Source organism: Epinephelus fuscoguttatus, linkage group LG1, assembly GCF_011397635.1.
Source record: "Epinephelus fuscoguttatus linkage group LG1, E.fuscoguttatus.final_Chr_v1".
Taxonomy (NCBI): Eukaryota; Metazoa; Chordata; class Actinopteri; order Perciformes; family Serranidae; genus Epinephelus; species Epinephelus fuscoguttatus.
The window spans coordinates 41,406,260-41,423,772 of NC_064752.1; the positions used below are offsets into that span (position 1 = coordinate 41,406,260).

The following is a 17,513-nucleotide window of genomic DNA, read 5'->3' on the forward strand; positions in this document are numbered from 1 at the left end:
GCACACACTGCTCTCACTCTGTAGTTTAAAAATGTATACTCTGTCCTCATTAACCCCGCTTTTCCCATGGTGTAATTCTGCATACCCGCTCTTGCTCTGACATCAAAGCATTCTGAATGAAAGAGAAGACAAATATTCATATTAAGGCAGTTATAGAAATTTAGATATAAACTATATGTAGGGGTGTAGTGCTGCTGGAGCACACCAGAATGGCACTTTGTTACTTTTTGTCAAAGATAAAAGATGATAATAAACAGAATATTCACAGTTTGCATTATCCGGTTGAAATTCATATACATGTTTTTAAAGTGCTTGAAAATTCAATCAGTGCTGAACTGTATGTCATGCAAGACAGCCATTAAAAGCAACTGGAATGGTCAAAGTTATACTGACATCTAAGGTGTGTTGACTGATTCATGACATCAACTTATGCATTGAGTAACATGCATAAAAACATTCCACCTTCAGAGTTGCCAGTAGCTGCCGGCTGTAGCCTTTGAGGGGCAAAGTGAATTCAATTATTTTTTCTTAGTCTATAGCTTCCAACTGTTAAAAAGCAAAGATGAAAAGGCAGCAATACATCCTTTCATGTTGCAGTTACAGTTGACTAATGTATGTAAACATCCACCGTAGGAACAGTGGTGACGTAACCTTAGAAACAAGCCACAGCTGAACCCTGCCTGTGCACACATGCACACACATCAGTGGTTGAACCCAATTGCCAGAAAAAAATGTTGCCATTGTACATTTCTGCAAACAATGGACACTTTATATTTCTATGGTATTATGCAGCTGATATGTTAAAACTTTATGTTTCAGAAGTGCTGTGGTTCACATGTGGTTTGTTCTAGCCACAACAAACACTTGGCTCTGATTAGGAAGGATCATGTTTTTGCTTAAAATATCTGGGTTTGGTGGTACAATCCTTCCTGGAATTGAATTGATATCTCAGTAAAAACAATTGTTTTTCATTACACTACGTATCTTAGCTGGAAATGCAGCGAGGTCTCGTTAAAAACAACTGCTTTTGTGGCACTACGCCTAGTTGGAAAAACAGCTACTGCTAAAAACACCTACGTTTGGTAGCTAAAAAGCCGCTGGAAACAAAACAATGATTCGCTAAAAAAAACACAACTGGTTTTGTTATTTGTTGGTCCCAAACAGTGTATGTAGTGGTCTACAGCTTTGCAAGTGTCTTGCCAACATGACATGCCATCCACCATCCACTCCACCTTCTGATGACAAAGTCAGCTCATAAATACTGCGTCATTTTAGAAAAAGTTGATGTGATACATATGAAACGTACAAATAGGACAGTAGAGTATTAATGCATGCCAGGACACCAGCAGTGTGCAGGCTTGGGATCTAACCCAACCATATCTTAAAGAAACTTAATCATAACCACAACCTTTTTCCAATTTTAACCACACCATGTAGAGCCGAACTGAAACTGGAACTTCTGGGTCACAAAGGTGAGGAAACCTCATTCAAAATCCCACTCATGTTTCCAATGACACAAACAACTGAAACCTCACCCTTGGAACACAACCTTTCCTCAGCAGTGTGTGATGTGAATTACTCTTTATGTTTAGATAAAGATGGAACTTTTTTGTTCATGTTCCAGGTTTTGCAGTCTTCGACATATCAACTTTGTTCTTTGTGGCGACAGCGTAGGTGATACACTAAAGCTAAAATCTGCAGCATGACGCCCACATTTTGTGGTTAAACAACACACTTTGGGTAGGACACAAAGCATGGTCGTGGGTGTTTTGATGTCACAGGAAGCTGGTAGATATGTCTCAATAAAAGAGATGCAAAGCACCTGTTTGTTCAAGGAAAGGAAATTTGGCCAACTAGAACAAACTGTTAGACTTATAGAAAGTCAGTTTGGATAGTGATGTATATGTAGTTTGATGTTTCTGCTTCATTCTGTCATCACTTCAGATTGAAATGACACCATTACTTTGGGACAAAGTAGTTATACGGACCTGTCAAATGCCAGTGCTACTTCAGACAAAAATTTGATTCTCCAAAATAAGCTATTTTACTTTGAAAATAAACCAAAAAGATCAACAATCCGTATGCTAGACTATTGATTTGCATCAGATCACATTTGGAAGCCTGATACATTTCTCCATGACAGAAATAACCTCCGTGAGGATTCAACTCCACCCAAAGCATGCTGGTCAATTATCACCTGCTGTGTGCCACGTGATCATGTAGAGCTAGATGAATGGCAACATGCACAGGTGAAACCACAAGGCCAATGCAACATAGCTCAAGGGTCCCTTAAGCAAATCTGATAATTCAATGTGCAAGAGGGCAAGGGGTTCACAACAGCCTAATGGGTGCTGAGTAATGAGAAGGAGGGTTTCACCAGAACTGAGACCTCATCAATAGAGCCTTTTCTTCATCTTGATTCGTATAATACATGTTGATTAAACGCATGAGTGATTCAACTGATGCTCTCTGGTGACCCCTCCTATTTGTAAGGGAGACAAATTAAAGTCCTCCATCAAAATGTGATCAATGCCAGAGAGCCTCTGGCTGAAATGGGCACCATGGAATAACGAAGCTATAAGTCAACTTTACTGCATGGTAAATGAATGATGGACGTTTGAAATTGATGATTTCCTGTTAGTTCATAGTTCTTTTATACTGTATATTAATTTGAGAAATTAACCTCAATTTAACCTTCTTTTGCAGCATTATTTCTTGAATAACATCTGTAGCTCAATTTACAGTATCTTATTTACTTTGTTAATTGAATAATTAATTTCTTCACTGAATCACTGATTGATTGGTGACATACTGCAACTAAAATGGTGGACCAATTTCAACAGACCTAATTAGGATTGGTTATACTCTACACTCATCCAGGTAACTCTAAAACCTAACATGAAATGAATTTAAATTAGTGTGTTAAGGGCCTTCAGAAACATATTTTACATTTCTTTTGAAAATCACACTTTGTTACTTGTGGAATATGCACCATGGATAAGGTATTAGGCTAAAGTGCGCAGCACCTATTTATATCTCCGCAGTACTAGTAGTGGTCAGATCTCCAGAGGGTATCTTTAACGTATGTGTGTTATCTATGATTATTCAACACGGCAACTTTATAGACATTCTTGTCCTGTTGTCACATAATAAACAAGAACTGCATACAAACAAACAGACCAATCAACAAGTAACAATAACATACATAAAAATCTAAATGAATGCATAACTATTTATGGCTTTGTACTTGGAGCTGTTTTTAGCAAACATGACAGAGGTCTGACAGCATTATCCAGCACTGTACTGATTACAGTATATTTGCCATCTCATATCCCTTATTGAAATGCTTTGTGTAATGTCTTCTTTCCCACAGGCCCCTTTTCTTTAAGAAGCTGTGGTATGCTCATTTTAAGCTAGTGTGGAGGTAGTGGTATCTTGGGAAACTAGACAATCCAAGGTAGCCATTTGTACCAACCATGTTGTCATAGCTTGATGGGAAAGGAGCTAAATAACGCTCCAAATTTAGGCTAAATTTTGGCGAGGGAACAACTGGCCTGGCCATTTATTTAAAGGGCTCCCTTGAACTCTCACCTCGAGATATCTAAATGAAAATAGGTTCTATGGGTGCCCAGTAGTTTCTCCAAACCTCAAGAGGGCTTGTTCCTCGTGGGTGGCTGTGGCTCAGGAGGTAGAGCACATTGTTCATTAATAGGAGGACTTGCAGTTTGATCCGCGTTTCCTCAAGTCCCCATGCTAAAGTGTCCTTGGGCTACATACTGAACCCCAAATTGAGTGTGTGAATGTTTAACTGATGAGCAACTGGCACCTTGTGTGATAGTGTTATGGCACATAATTAGGAGGCCTAGGTGTACGGTTAGGGGTGGAGTTAGGAAGCAGGGAGAGGCCGATGTTCCACTTGGGGTATTGGGTAACTCCCCTTCCTAGGAGCTCACACACCTGAAAAGGCGGCAGTTGATTGGAGTCGAAGTTGGCTGCTGGAGACGCCGACAGACTGCCACGCCACATTTCTGCAGAAGATTCCGACAGACATTCAGAAATCCAGAGACAAAATCCGCCGATCTGGGAATGCCACTACACACCTCACCTGATCTGGGGTCGCGTTCAACCCCCCTATGAACTAAAATCACAACAACGCTACTTGTGCTGGCCCCGCCTGGCCGTCGACCAGAGGGGACGCCTGAAGCGTCGGGTTGGGGTGGCCGCCTACGGTAGCGGTCGGGTCTGATGAAGGGTGAGTAACCCATCTACCCCCTAGACAGGTCAGAGATCTACACACATTAGGTAAGTGAGGCATACGTTCAAGTCCAACTGCACACAGCAGGGAAATAACAAAGCTTAGTTAAAGGTTACAGTTACCAGCATTAGGCGTGTCAGGTAACGAGTCAGGCATTACGTTAGGTGTCTTGCAACAGATAGCCTTGGCCAACGGTGCGTGAATGGGTGAGTATGACATGTAATGTAACAGCACTTTGTGTGGTCAGAAGACTAGAAAGGTGCTATACGAATGCAAGTTTATGTACCATTTAAAGGTTCTATTCCTTACAAACAGTGTACTCTTTCCTATCAAAGGTGTATATTTGTCTTTTTAAGGAAAAGGACAACCAGCCTGTTTGAAGAACAATGAATCACCTAACATCTATCAACACAATATACATTAAAACAAAATTGCTGTGGGATTCAAAATGGTAGCTGTACCGGCGTTAGGCTTAGGGTTAATTAGTAACATTAACTGGAAAATAAGAAAGCATATGCAATTTCATCACTCTCCACATTGACATAGTTTTCAACTACCCTACATGCTGCAAAACCATAATCAAATTCCTAAAAACCAGTCATGGCTTTTGGTGTTGGTGTGCCACACCAAGATTTTCAGTGGCCCCATCTGGCCACCCTTATGACATTTCTGGGAACGCCACTGCTTTGACACTAAGTGAAACTGAATATTTCCATCCCTGCTTTGATGAAGTACACTTCCCTCATTCACATTCAGGATGATATTGCTCACCCTTTCTGAGTGCCACATGCAACACTAAGGCAAAGCCAAAATGCAATATTGCCTGTGATTGGAAGTCTTAAGCAGACAATGGTTTACTTTAACAATAACTTCCTTGTTGAATGGATTCTACATTCTTATTATTTTATCAGCGGGGAAAAATATGTTTGCTCATGGCTAATCTAGTTGAGGTTGCTCCTTTCTAAACTTCTGCTTTCATACTGTCACCTGCCCCAAATACATATGAATAAGGACTTCACAAAGGCAGCTTTGACATGCATCAAAAGTTCTTAATAAGATACTTTACCTGCAAGGCACCCCATAAGTGACTGCAGCACCAGCAGTTTCCATAGCAACATCATCTTCAATTTTGTAGGGTCAAAGTAGTCTCACATCCAATCACAAATGTATGGAATCCGATTTGCACCTTTCTGGTTTCCCAATCTGCATAAAAAGAAACACATGTGATGAGTAAGGCAGTGAGGTTCTCCTCAGCGGCTTTGTTTCTCCTGCTCAGCATGCTCATTCCACAAGATGTGGGAACACAAAAAGACAGCAGGAATGTACAGCAAAGAGCACAACAATAGTCTTAATTATGGAGTACATTTATAGCTCATAAACTAAACTTATACCGGTGACTTTATGGCATATTTAATCACCACCATTTGAAATGTTAGCAATAAAGTCTTTTAAGCTTCCCTTTAATCATCAAATCCACAGTGCAACTCCCTTTTCCACTTTCCTAACAGTGGCTCCGCAGAAAACAAAAGAAAGGGTTTCAGTGCTGGGTGGATGGTGGGCACATGAATATCTCATATATTCAAATATCTCATATACATTCATTTTCATATCCCAAGCAACTCTAGGGACAGCATTGTTCTTGCTTGAAGCCCCATAGCTTTTATGCTCACAAAAGTGCAAAGTCAAAAGATGAAAAACGCTGAAACATCTAGAAGAATTTCACAACAGTTGTGTGCTTTTCCCTCAGCACAGACAGAGTCTCCCAGGAGTGGGGATTAAAACTCGAAAGTTTGTTGAGTGTCAGGAAGGTAGCAGGTTTCAGAGTCACAAACCCCAGTGATGGGAAAGAAGCTGAAGGTGTAAATGAGGCTGAGGTGATGAACAAAAAGTGTTGCGTTAACAGACTGTCAGTGCTCATTAAAATGCTTCACAATTTTTTCTGTCAAAGAGGAAACTCAAGCATTATGAGATTGTTTTTGTTAAGTAGTCACTGATACATGACACAAAGCTTTAGACACATTCATTATCTTCATTTAGTACATGCTGTACCGAGTACAAAAGAAGTTGATGTGTTAGAGACAGCTAAAGTTAAATATTTTGGTAAAATTCGCACCATGGAATGTTTCTTACACAACTGAAATAGATATATAGATATAAATCAAGGAATAACAATATAACATGTAGGGGTGTAATTGATCCATTGATTCAATGATTAATGATCCAATACCATCAATGCAAAGTGAAAACATCAATCCATATCATCATCTGTAGGATACCCTTTTATTTTGAAAGCCTGTGTCACCGTCAAACAGTAGCAGGAAGATGGCAAGCAGCCGAGACAAAGATGATGAGGATAACATTATTTACTCTGAATAAATATTTTGAAATTCAGAGAAAATATAGGTCAATAGATAAAGCACATGCCATATGTAAACAATGGCGTTATGAGAACGCGACGTAACGTTACCTGGCTGGCCGTGCATCTCACTCCGCTAACTTCTCACTATAGTAACATTAGCTGCTCTGTTTCAGGAATGTTAGTCTGAAAAAACATGCATGCATAATGAAATTCCACCGTGCTGATCTGTTGGGAGATGCAGTGACTTAAACCACTGGTAAGTAAAAAATAATAACGTTACATGTAATTTGTTAGACTATAAGTAGAAGGAAAAATCCGCTAGCCGCTGGGCTAATTTATGCAATGTAAACATGTTTAAGCTTGTTATAGATCACTAGCAAAAAACAACTGTTTTGTCCATGAGCCTTGACAGTTATTACTGAGCTGAATTTTATTCTTTTGTTGAATAATGTTGTTAGTCCATGTTTTATGGCTGTTGGGAGAAGTTTGCTTTCAGGGCTTTAAGCCAGATAACCCTGAAGTTTTAGGAAAAAGATGATGGTTTGGGTTAAAATGAAAGCATTTCTTCCAGAAAGGTCTTACTGACAGAAAGCCCTGAAGGTTAACTTATCCCATATGCTGTTTCATATGTGCTATAGTGGAGTCAATTTAAAGTAAACTTTACTGCACTTAAGCGGTTACAGCTACTCACATTATTTATGTGTTGTTTTTATCTTTAATGGCCAAAAGCCAAACTGTGTTAAATGGGCATATAATATCGTTTCATATCGATCGCAGACCCCTAAATTGCATCAAATAGAAATCATGTCATGGCAGACTTTGTAATATTGGCAAATACTGTATCGTTGTCCAAAGAATTGATATGATATCATATCAGCAGAAGCTCAGTCCATAGGGACTTGGGCTGGGAACCGGAAGGCAGTGCATTCAGTTATGGATGAAATTCACTGTTTGACACAGATAATCAGCTCAAAAATATGGCATTTGGTTGTAAATTTGGATTTAGGAATAAAAAATTAATCAGGTAAATTTCCCAGCTCCCAGCTCAGCCGCCAGAAGAAAAACTTGGCCTTACGCATTTCTGCAAACCACAGATATACATGACGTTTGTATGTTTTATACATATAACACCAAGGTTTTAGAGTATGAGTATATGAGCTGACTTTGACATCAGAGGTGGAGAGGAGAGTGGATGGTGTGTCATCAGGCGAGACAAATGCAACATATCCTCATCCAACAATTCACAAAATATCTCACAAAAATGCACTTGCAATGGTTCATATAACATTTCCCAAATTAGCATCTAACAACTGTCATATAACATATTTTATATAAAGTTAAGTAGCTTAGGTTTAGGCAAGTAAACTTACGTAGGTTAGGTATAGAAAAAGACACGGTGACACCGTAAAATAACTCAAAGCTCACTTAATTTCACATGGGAAATGATTACTGGTCTCCTGGGGAAAAGTCATGTGTTTGATTGACCCATCCACCACCCCAACCTGCCTCTTTATGCAGAGTTTCAGTTTCACTCTTTAGACTGCTGGACTTCCTTTTTATTCCCATCAGCGCATCACAGTATTCTCAATTATGAGGGTTGTATACAAATTCTGGTGCAGCATTTGTCGAAGGTATACTCACAAACAATGCACAAGAACAGCCCTACAAATGTAACATATCTGTGGTTTGCGGACATGTAAGCCAACATTTATTTTATCGATTGGGTTGAAATTCCTGTCATATTTAGTAAATCTAAGAAGTACATTTTTCTTAAGGGATGTCAATTTAAGGGTATATGTGATAAGCAATAAATAATGACTGCACAGTAGTTTGGTACGTAGGTCATGAAAAGTCATGCTGCATTGGTTGCCAGCAGTAGCCAATTACTAGTTCCTTTCTGCACTGCAGCTTTAAATATACTGTAGTCATGTGGTTTAAGTTTAATACTGAGGAATCTTCAGATCCTAAGGCAAGATCAAAAGCTCTACAGAACATGTTCTAATGTCATTTCCCTCTAACTTTATGGACCTTTATCCTAACTGGGCATCACAGAAATGGCTATCACTTTTTAAAAGATTATTTCTTTAGCATTTTGCCTAACAAGATAGTGATAGTGTGAGAAACAGACTGGAAACATGGGGAAAGAGGGTATGACATCCAAGAAAGGCTCCAGGATGGTATTGACCCATGCACATTGAGGTTATGTGGTGTGCCCTTTAACTACGCAGCTACTGGGTGCCCCCCGGCTATCACTTTTAGCTGGCATTCAGGCAAAAACAGCCCTGCAAAAAAACAACATGAGGGGCTACGTTAGTGTGTTGCGTCAGGTACTCATGAGACCATCTTGGGAGTGCAGTTTGAGTAACAGATCTGTAAATTCCAAAAATGTATTCTGCACCCGTGTGCTCATTGCATGCTAAACATCCTCGTGGAGATGGTAGGACTCTTGGAAAACACTGCTCTACAGCACCACTGGTTGTCAAAAACTACACAAGGTACATTTAAGTCTCCATTCCCAAGCTAAACATCAAATATCTTTCTAACTTTGGAACCAGTTTAATAGGACTTTGGTTAAAAGGGGTAGTTGAGTAAAGCGGGATGTAAATAGGGCACAGTGAAGGGAGGATTTATCCAGTTTGCCAGCAACTCTGAGGGAAGAATACAGAAGAAGTTGGAGGAAATGTCAGAAGCTGCCTCTGGAAAAGCTGCACTGATGTAAGAATTAAAGCAATACAGCCATAGTAGAGAAGTGAAATCTACCTTTTGCAGAGCTCCTCTAGGAAACAAGCAGCTTTAATCTAACGTCTCCTGGGTGAAAATATATTTAGAGTTGAGCCATGTTCGACACAAACCTCTCAAAAATTACAACTATTTGTGTAATTTTGCCATTACAGAGAAGCACAGAAGAATCTCTGTCATCCCACCCCTGCTGTGATTCAACATCGACAGCACAAAGTTTTTAAAAAACAGCGAGAAAGAGTGGAACAAAACCACAGAAAAACACATACAAAAAGGCGCCCGGAACTGCCACGTTCTCATTAATCTCAGATTCTCTACCTTCCAGCTCTGTCTCCTGTCTCCACCTACAGAAACGAGGCCTTTTATCTGCATAAATCATATGGAGGGTTGTCAGAGTCTGTCTTGGGTACATCAATGGTGCAAGGCTTTGCCTTACTCCTAGAGAGCAGTTTTATGCATATTAAAGTGTGTCTTATGAAAGCACCGAGCCCTGTGCCTATTAGGCTAATGCCTGTTTTGTCTGCTGTGATGGGCTCCTTTTAAAATGTCACATCAGCGTTAATTTGATAGATGAAATTATTACAAAACATTTAAGTATGATGCACAGGAGCATGACAGGCAAAATAGCAGAGTTCTGTTTTGGCGACACTGCTAAGTATACAGTGTATTCAACTGACAATATGAACACAATAACAGAAAGTATACAGTAGGAATGTTGCCTTGTGCAATTAAAGCTACCTAACAACAAGACAAAATGTCCTGCAATAATGGCACTTCTGAGAGCAACAAAAATGTAAGTCTTGCTGCCAACCAAGCACAATAATCCGTACAGTGATCTGCCATATTGCTCAGTGCACCACATCCCAAAATTCCAAATGCATTTACACTGAGAATGACATGGACATGATTTTGTATAAAAGCAAGAACAGACAAAATGCAAGTTGTCATTGCAATAACATCACTTCCACAGAAGGTCTTTCCTCTTTCCAAATAATAATGGTGAAGTTAAAGCTTCCCTGATCAATATTTTTTATCAAATTAGAAAGGACTGACTCTCTGTCGGTTTGTCCATCCGTTGCATATCTCCAGTACTGTTTATCTGAACTACATCACACTTTACGGGTATACTGGGGGACCCAAAGAACATGTCTAAATTTGATGTAATTTGGACACCTGACATGTTCAATATTGAAAAACTTTGAATAAACAAATGAACAGTGCTCTGTGCAGCAGCAGGGGCAGGCCTTTAGGGCCCTGCGGACTGAGTCGAGCATGTCGTCCATGGCGGGCATTTACAGGTTCACTGACTGCAATTCAGTAGGTGCTGGATAAACTATCATTACAACCAAACTCATCCTCACTTCCCGAAGTCAGTAAGCATGAGGAGGCAGCCTACAGAAACAGCCCCACCTTGCCATTGCATCTCAAACTGTGTAAGTCTGTCATGCAGGTGTATTGCTCAGGACCCAAGGAAGCACCATGTTGAGCGTGAATTTGTATGAGCAGTTCTCGAGGAAGCAGCAGCTGCAGCCTAACAAAGGCCAAGCAATCAGCCCAACAGGCATGATTTGAACGGACAATGCACTAGCATTAACAATTCCAAAACTGAGTATGCGTAAAGTAAAAGGAGTTCCTCACAGTGAGTTATCACCTGAAGCTGCAGTTCCCCTCATCTCTGCAGAGTGTTCAATCACACCAACCCAATCTCGAGAAACATTTTGGCATTGTGCAATTCTGCAAACCAAGCATATGCTACATTTGAAAGTTATTGTGTAGCAAAACATTGAAGCTTTACGTTTCAACGTTGCTGTGTTTAATGTGTGGATTGGTCAAACCTCAAAAATCACTCGGTCACGGTTAAAAAATGATAATGTTTTGCCTTAAAGCAGCTGTGCGGAACTTTTTACCATTAATAAAACTGTCCCTAGTTCGTATCACCCCCCCTTGAAGATCCGCATATTTATTTGAACCCAACAGCAACAAAAAAGCCTTTCTTTATATGGCTATTTAGCGTAGACTCGCGCAGGTCGGACACAGCGGAAGTCAGCAAACCAGAATACGGCACCCAAGGAGGAAATGATTCTACTCGCCCGCAGCGGCCCGCAGTCATTACACCACAGAAGAAGAAGGAGCCGTGTTTACAGAGAGTGTTCTCCAAGTAAGTGGTACACAGCAGGCATTGCTGAACACATAACAGTTTTACCAGATGTATCTATAAGGACTTGGTTGTACTTTTGATGTCATGGCGGATAAAGAAGGAGCACCATCTAAAAGAAAAAGAACAGAAGAAGGCTAAATGGGACAGTGATAGGGCTCGAGCCCAAACGTGTGTAAACCTCGGTCGAGCATTCACCAAGTGGAGAGAGCTGAGAGAATTAAAAGTTTTTAAAACTGATCCCGAGATGGCCCTTTTCCTAATCGACAGGTATGTAATTTTTTTTTTTTTTATTTAGAGAATATACCGCAACTTGTTAGACGTTGTTTCACTTCAATATATGACGACATGGAAGTTATAAGCAAGCTAAGTTAAATGTAGCTGATGTGAACCGCTTTTGACTAGTACATCACACGCCACAAAATTCTGTAAATGTGACCATGAACACAAATATACAGCAGGCAGTTGTCCTCAGTTTATAAGAAATTCAGAGCTTCACCAGAACATTTATGAACAGGTCTTACTTTACTACTAACTTCTGTAACGTTAGCATGTTTCCACCAATTACTTGGACTGACTCCCCTCTGGAAATGCTGTGACGTCCCTGTGAAAACCAACTGCTTTCCATGGCACTATTCCCACTGGAAAAACAGCAACAAGACGCTACCTAAAACAAAAGTTTGGTGCCGAAAAAGCTGCTGCAAACGCAGTGATGACTGGATAAAAACAGCCATTTTTGTTGTTTGTTGGTCTCAAACAGTGGTCTGCAGTGCCCTGCAGCACAGCAGGCATCTTGTCTAGCTGACACTAGCAACCAAGCACACTCTTTGAGACTGGTTCATGACCCCTCTCCCTAACTTTAATCAAGCAGTTCATAATATAACAATCTTTTTGAAATGTTACTATGGGTTAGTTTGGAAGGCATAGACATCTATCATGTCATTGAGATATGAGGAAATGTTGGACAACACTGTCACTTAATGCAGGTAATACTTTGATCTGTATCTGTGTGGCATGTTGGAGCCTGGTCAGGGTGCAAAATCCCATTAGAGGGCACTGCATGCACTCATAGAACTGGAGTTACTGTTGGAAGGCTCTTTTCTACTACTATTTTTGTTTAGGTCTGTTTTTACAGTATCAGAGGCTTGCTTTGGCTCCCTCCACGCCTTTCAACTCAACCTGATAAAGCACCCAGGCAGCTAAAGATAACACAGTACTGAGAGCTTCACAAACTTGCGCGTGCCTATTGCTGCTGTAATCTATTTAGTTACTTGATGCCAGGAAAATGGAAGTTGATATATGTTCTGGCTATACAGAGCATATCCAGCTGTGCAGTGTTAACGAAGGCACTGCCTAGGTTTACAAGGCTTGCTAGTGCTTGTAACGGTGCAACTATGACACAAATTATGACACATTTCCTCTTACACTCATTTGCAAGGGCAATTTTCAAGGCACTTAACAAGCAAAAGCAGTGATGACACAAGGAAAATAAAAACAAGGCTGACGCTCCGTAACTGTAGTGATACTCTGACCCACAAATAATTGGATTAATTCTGCTGTTAACGTGAAGTAGAGTGATTAAAAACTAGCAAAAAAAGGACAAAAGGATTAAAGCATTCTTCTCCACTGTTACTGTGGTATTAAATAACAGTAGTACTACTAGTACTACAGTACCACTAATAGTGCAGGCTGTTCTCATGCACTCTTTGTACATATACCTACGAAGAGTAATGCACCACAATTTGTATATACCGTTGGTATATTTGTATATAAAGTAGTATTAAGACCAAAAGTCCGTGTAAGGAGGCAGGTTGGGGCAGTGGATGGCTCTAAGAAACACAGAACGTTCCCCCAGGAGACCGGTGATTGGGACCGTGAAACCAAGAGAACTTTGAGTTATTTTAAGGTTCGTCATCACCATGTGTCTTTTCCTCAAACTAACCTACATACACACCAATCTTTGTATGAGGATATGCTAAGTGCTGCTACTGATGCTATCCCTATTTCTATCAGTACTTTAACTAATGCTACTACAACCATGACTGCTGCCACTTTTACTTCTGTTACTTCTATGTAGGCCTGTCGCGATATGCGATAAGTCGGTTAATTGCATGGTAAATTTAAAGGGAGACGGTAACTTTTCCAGCTGCGATTAATTGCCATATCAATGCGTGTTTGATTTCCTCGTCTCTGTCTCTCTGCCGTGCATCTTCTGGCAGCCAGGTGAGTTGCTTCATTAGCGTAATGAACAGAGGGAAACCTCTTGTCATTGAGTGTCTTTGTTTCTGTGGGGGAGGCGGGGCTATGGGCTACACACACAGATAGAGCAATCTTCATGAGGGGGAGACGAGGCAGAGAAGAAAGTTGAGCATAAGAGAAAGACATGGAACTTGTTCCTAAACCAAATGCCACGGCCCCTGTGTGGGAGTGTTTTGGATTTAAACCAAATGACAGAGGGGAGTCCAGTAATTTGGACGAGCCAGTGAGCCGGGTTCGTTCTAAAACCATCTCAACAAAAAGAGCTTAACTGCACACCTGAGAGTGAGAGACTGACTATCTGTCTATTTTTTTTGTATTTATAAGGTCTTTATTTATTTATTTTTTACGTGTATGGATAAATATTCTTTGTCTTTAAAAGGGTGTACTTGCATCATTATGCCTTTATTATCATTATGTAAGTTTAAAAATGGTCTAAAAACAACAAAATTTCAACAATAATAAAAACAGTCTTAAAAGCACAATATTACACAATATTATCGCTTATCGCAATAATTTCTGACGCAATTAATCGCCCAGCAAAATCTGTTATCATGACAGGCCTACCTCTACGGTTTATATAAAATGGCTGCAACTAGTTACAACTAACTTCTCACAGTACCACTACTACAAATACTAATAATACCAATAAACTAGAGACAATCTTGTAATAAGATCATTCCAGCTGCTCCACAGTGATCCATGACTTAAAACGAGTGTCAACCAGTGGCGTAAACTTCCAACTCCCCCTAATTCCAGTGTCCTTGTTGGACCACACCCATCTCCAATATCGGCCTATATTGTGATCTCAACTAGACACCAGAAAAATTTGTGATGGCACCTTGGTTGTAGTATAGACTGTATGTAGAGATGGACATCAGGACAGCTCCCCAAAAATGAAGCTAAAACGTGATCGCCCCCTGGTTGTTGGCTGAAGTATAAGTCATAACCCTGCCCCCTAGGGGATGGGACATGGGCCAAACTGAAAGATTAAAGGCACGTTTCTTTCATTTTAAGTAGTTCCTGTCATGCTGATGTTTATTCAAGTGTTCATTTTTGTTCAGTTGTGTGTCAGTCAGTGTGCTCGCAATCAATGGGGCTTGGTCGGACAGGTGCATAGACAGTAACTCGATACTGGCTCCAAATGACATCACCACCCCAAGATGATGGCAGCTGTATCTAAGATATTTTGGCTTCATTTCTGTACAGTGGGAGGAATTGGAGACACTTTGTCCATCTTTATACGCATATAAACCATTGGTTATGACACAGTTGTGGTGGCACAATCTGTCCACACACAAGAGCTACAGTAAGACATATAAACACCTGGCAAAGGATTCAGATCTGCTTCTGTGGTATTTTTCCGCTACAATAGCTGTCTCCAAGACCACATTTTGCCGTGATGACACACACATACACAGACTCACAAGGTGAAAACAATACCAAGCTTTGTGACATTGTCGCAGCTGGTAAACAGTAATTATAATTCACAGATATTCACTTTTTGTAATGCTGATGCTCCCCTCAATCCATAATGCCATAAATCCCTTATTTGCAGAACACCACTCACCCATTCGATATTTAAAGGTAGAATAAACTGCAACTGCCTTTGGCAAAGATAAATGACTAATGATGCTTCAGGGTATAAGGGGAGGATATAATCAATGTATTCAGTCAGTAACAAATTACCAGTAAATTGAAAGATTGATAGATTTTCGCCCATCATACACTTAACAGCTTAATTTAATTTTCCATGAACAAAATGAGGACAACAGGCATAAGTGTACACGCAGGAAATTTTTGTACTTACACAGTAGTTCCAAGGTTATTCTGCTGAAAAGCTACTGAGACCCTCAATAGGAATTTCTAACCAAAAAGGATTCATAAAATGTATCGCTAACTGCAAAAGTTTTGAGCAGAACATTATTTGTTTCAAAATTACTCCTTCTTTATCTATCCTGCACCATAGACAGCAAAAAAAATGTTCAGTAGTTCCACTTGAGATCAGTGAACTGTTTGCCGCCCAAAATTTGGTGATGCTGAGAACAGTCCAGAACCGATCTATTGCAAAAGCTTGTTCCAAGAGGAAACTGATGTCTTTGTGCAGGAGGTGCAGAATCACACCTTGAATTAAATTAGCTTGGGAGGAGATAACACGTTTGGTTAATGTACTGCACTGGTCCTAGGAGATCCATCGTCCAGTGTTCAATGATATCAGGGCGAAAAGCCAAACAGAAGCAGCAGTGATCGAAGGGACAGCTCAGCAGTAATAGAGGTGTATCTACCAGTGGGTTTCTAACATCTGTTGTGAATGCAGCCACTTTTATGACCCTATAGTATTGTGGCATGTACGGATTGCTTTATGTTTGGATGACAATGACACCACAACCACATAGTTGTAGAGCTATTTCAAGTCAAACTGGTTAACATTCACTAACAGAGTAGGGAAGCCTTTGAATGAAATGTGATTCATGCTCACACGCTGTGCAAATAGCACAAATCAAAGTCTTTTTCTGCAGTTCTCCTCCATGTATGATCACGACAATAGAATTCAAACTAAACATATTACACACACATGTTAATGTATTTGAGATCACCATGGAAATGTTACGCAGCGGGAGCTGTTTACTTACAAGAGCAACTGATATCTTTAGGGCTGCAGCTAGGGCTGGGCGATAAAACAATACTGAGAATTATCTCAATATAGGTTTCCCAGTATAGATATAATAAATGTTCCATAAATCCTCCATATGATTAAATCACCCATATGCACATAGAGTGGAGCGACAATGCACCTTAAATGCCAATTTCTTTCCACCCGCCATTAACCCCAAGAACAAAAAGCACGAGTAGCAGCAGTAGTAGAAGAAGAAGACAAGACTGGCCACTAATGCACAACATTATAACGGTAATGTATAATGGTTACGTTATAATGTTACAAATACAATCAACACACATAAAGTTTTTTTTACTATGACTGTTCTGAGCATGGAGAACAGCACTAGGCCACCCCACAATTGAATTCACCACATAACCTTAGCTACAGTAGCTGTATAATCGACTCATTTGACGCTAATGGCAAGTTAGCAAGTTAACGTGACTGAACCGGCTATTTTATTACAATACTGTACGTCACAACATGACTAAAAACGGGAAATACATTTCCTTGTCTGTAAACATGATGTCATAGATAAACTGTCGACGGTGATACTCGACCCCACGTTACTACACAATGTCATCGTCTGTCTTCTGTTATTGTTCTGACAGAGAAACAGAAGAAATGACATATTATGGGTGTAAAACTTGTACAGCAACTCCTGACCCAACTGAGATTTTTGTCTATTTATTTTTTTCTACAGTCAGTTAAAAAAGCCCTTACAGTTTGTTTTAAATGATTGGTACAAAGACATGGTTTCGACTAGAATCAAGATTTCTTTGTCTGTTTTTTATTTGTTGAAGGTTTTTCTTTTTATTATAACTGTTTTGAATCTACCTCAGAATTGTTAAGTGTTGGCTGTTTGGCAGATGTGTTCTTGTTCTGACAATAAACAATCAAGTATTGAACTCAGGAGCAAAAATCAGCCTATATACGAGATATGAGAGTCTCAAATAGTTTATTTTGTCTCTCCAACAGTCTGTAAAACAAATATTTGGTGTTTTCCTATGGTATGACACTAAGATAGGAAAGCAAGTAATCATGCCTGCAGACATTTTTTTATTTAAATAAATAAACACTTGATCAATGATCA

At 39.9% G+C, this 17,513-nt stretch overlaps 1 protein-coding gene across 1 annotated transcript in view; it reads right to left on the reverse strand.

Annotated features, from left to right (window-relative positions):
- The window catches only part of cntn4 (contactin 4), a 214,013-nt gene that overhangs the window by 182,603 nt on the left and 13,897 nt on the right, over positions 1-17,513 (reverse strand). The window contains exon 2 of the mRNA XM_049573046.1: positions 5,322-5,458. Coding sequence (XP_049429003.1) covers positions 5,322-5,376 — 55 coding nt within the window. The 5' untranslated portion in view covers positions 5,377-5,458. The remainder of the gene's footprint in view (positions 1-5,321; positions 5,459-17,513) is intronic.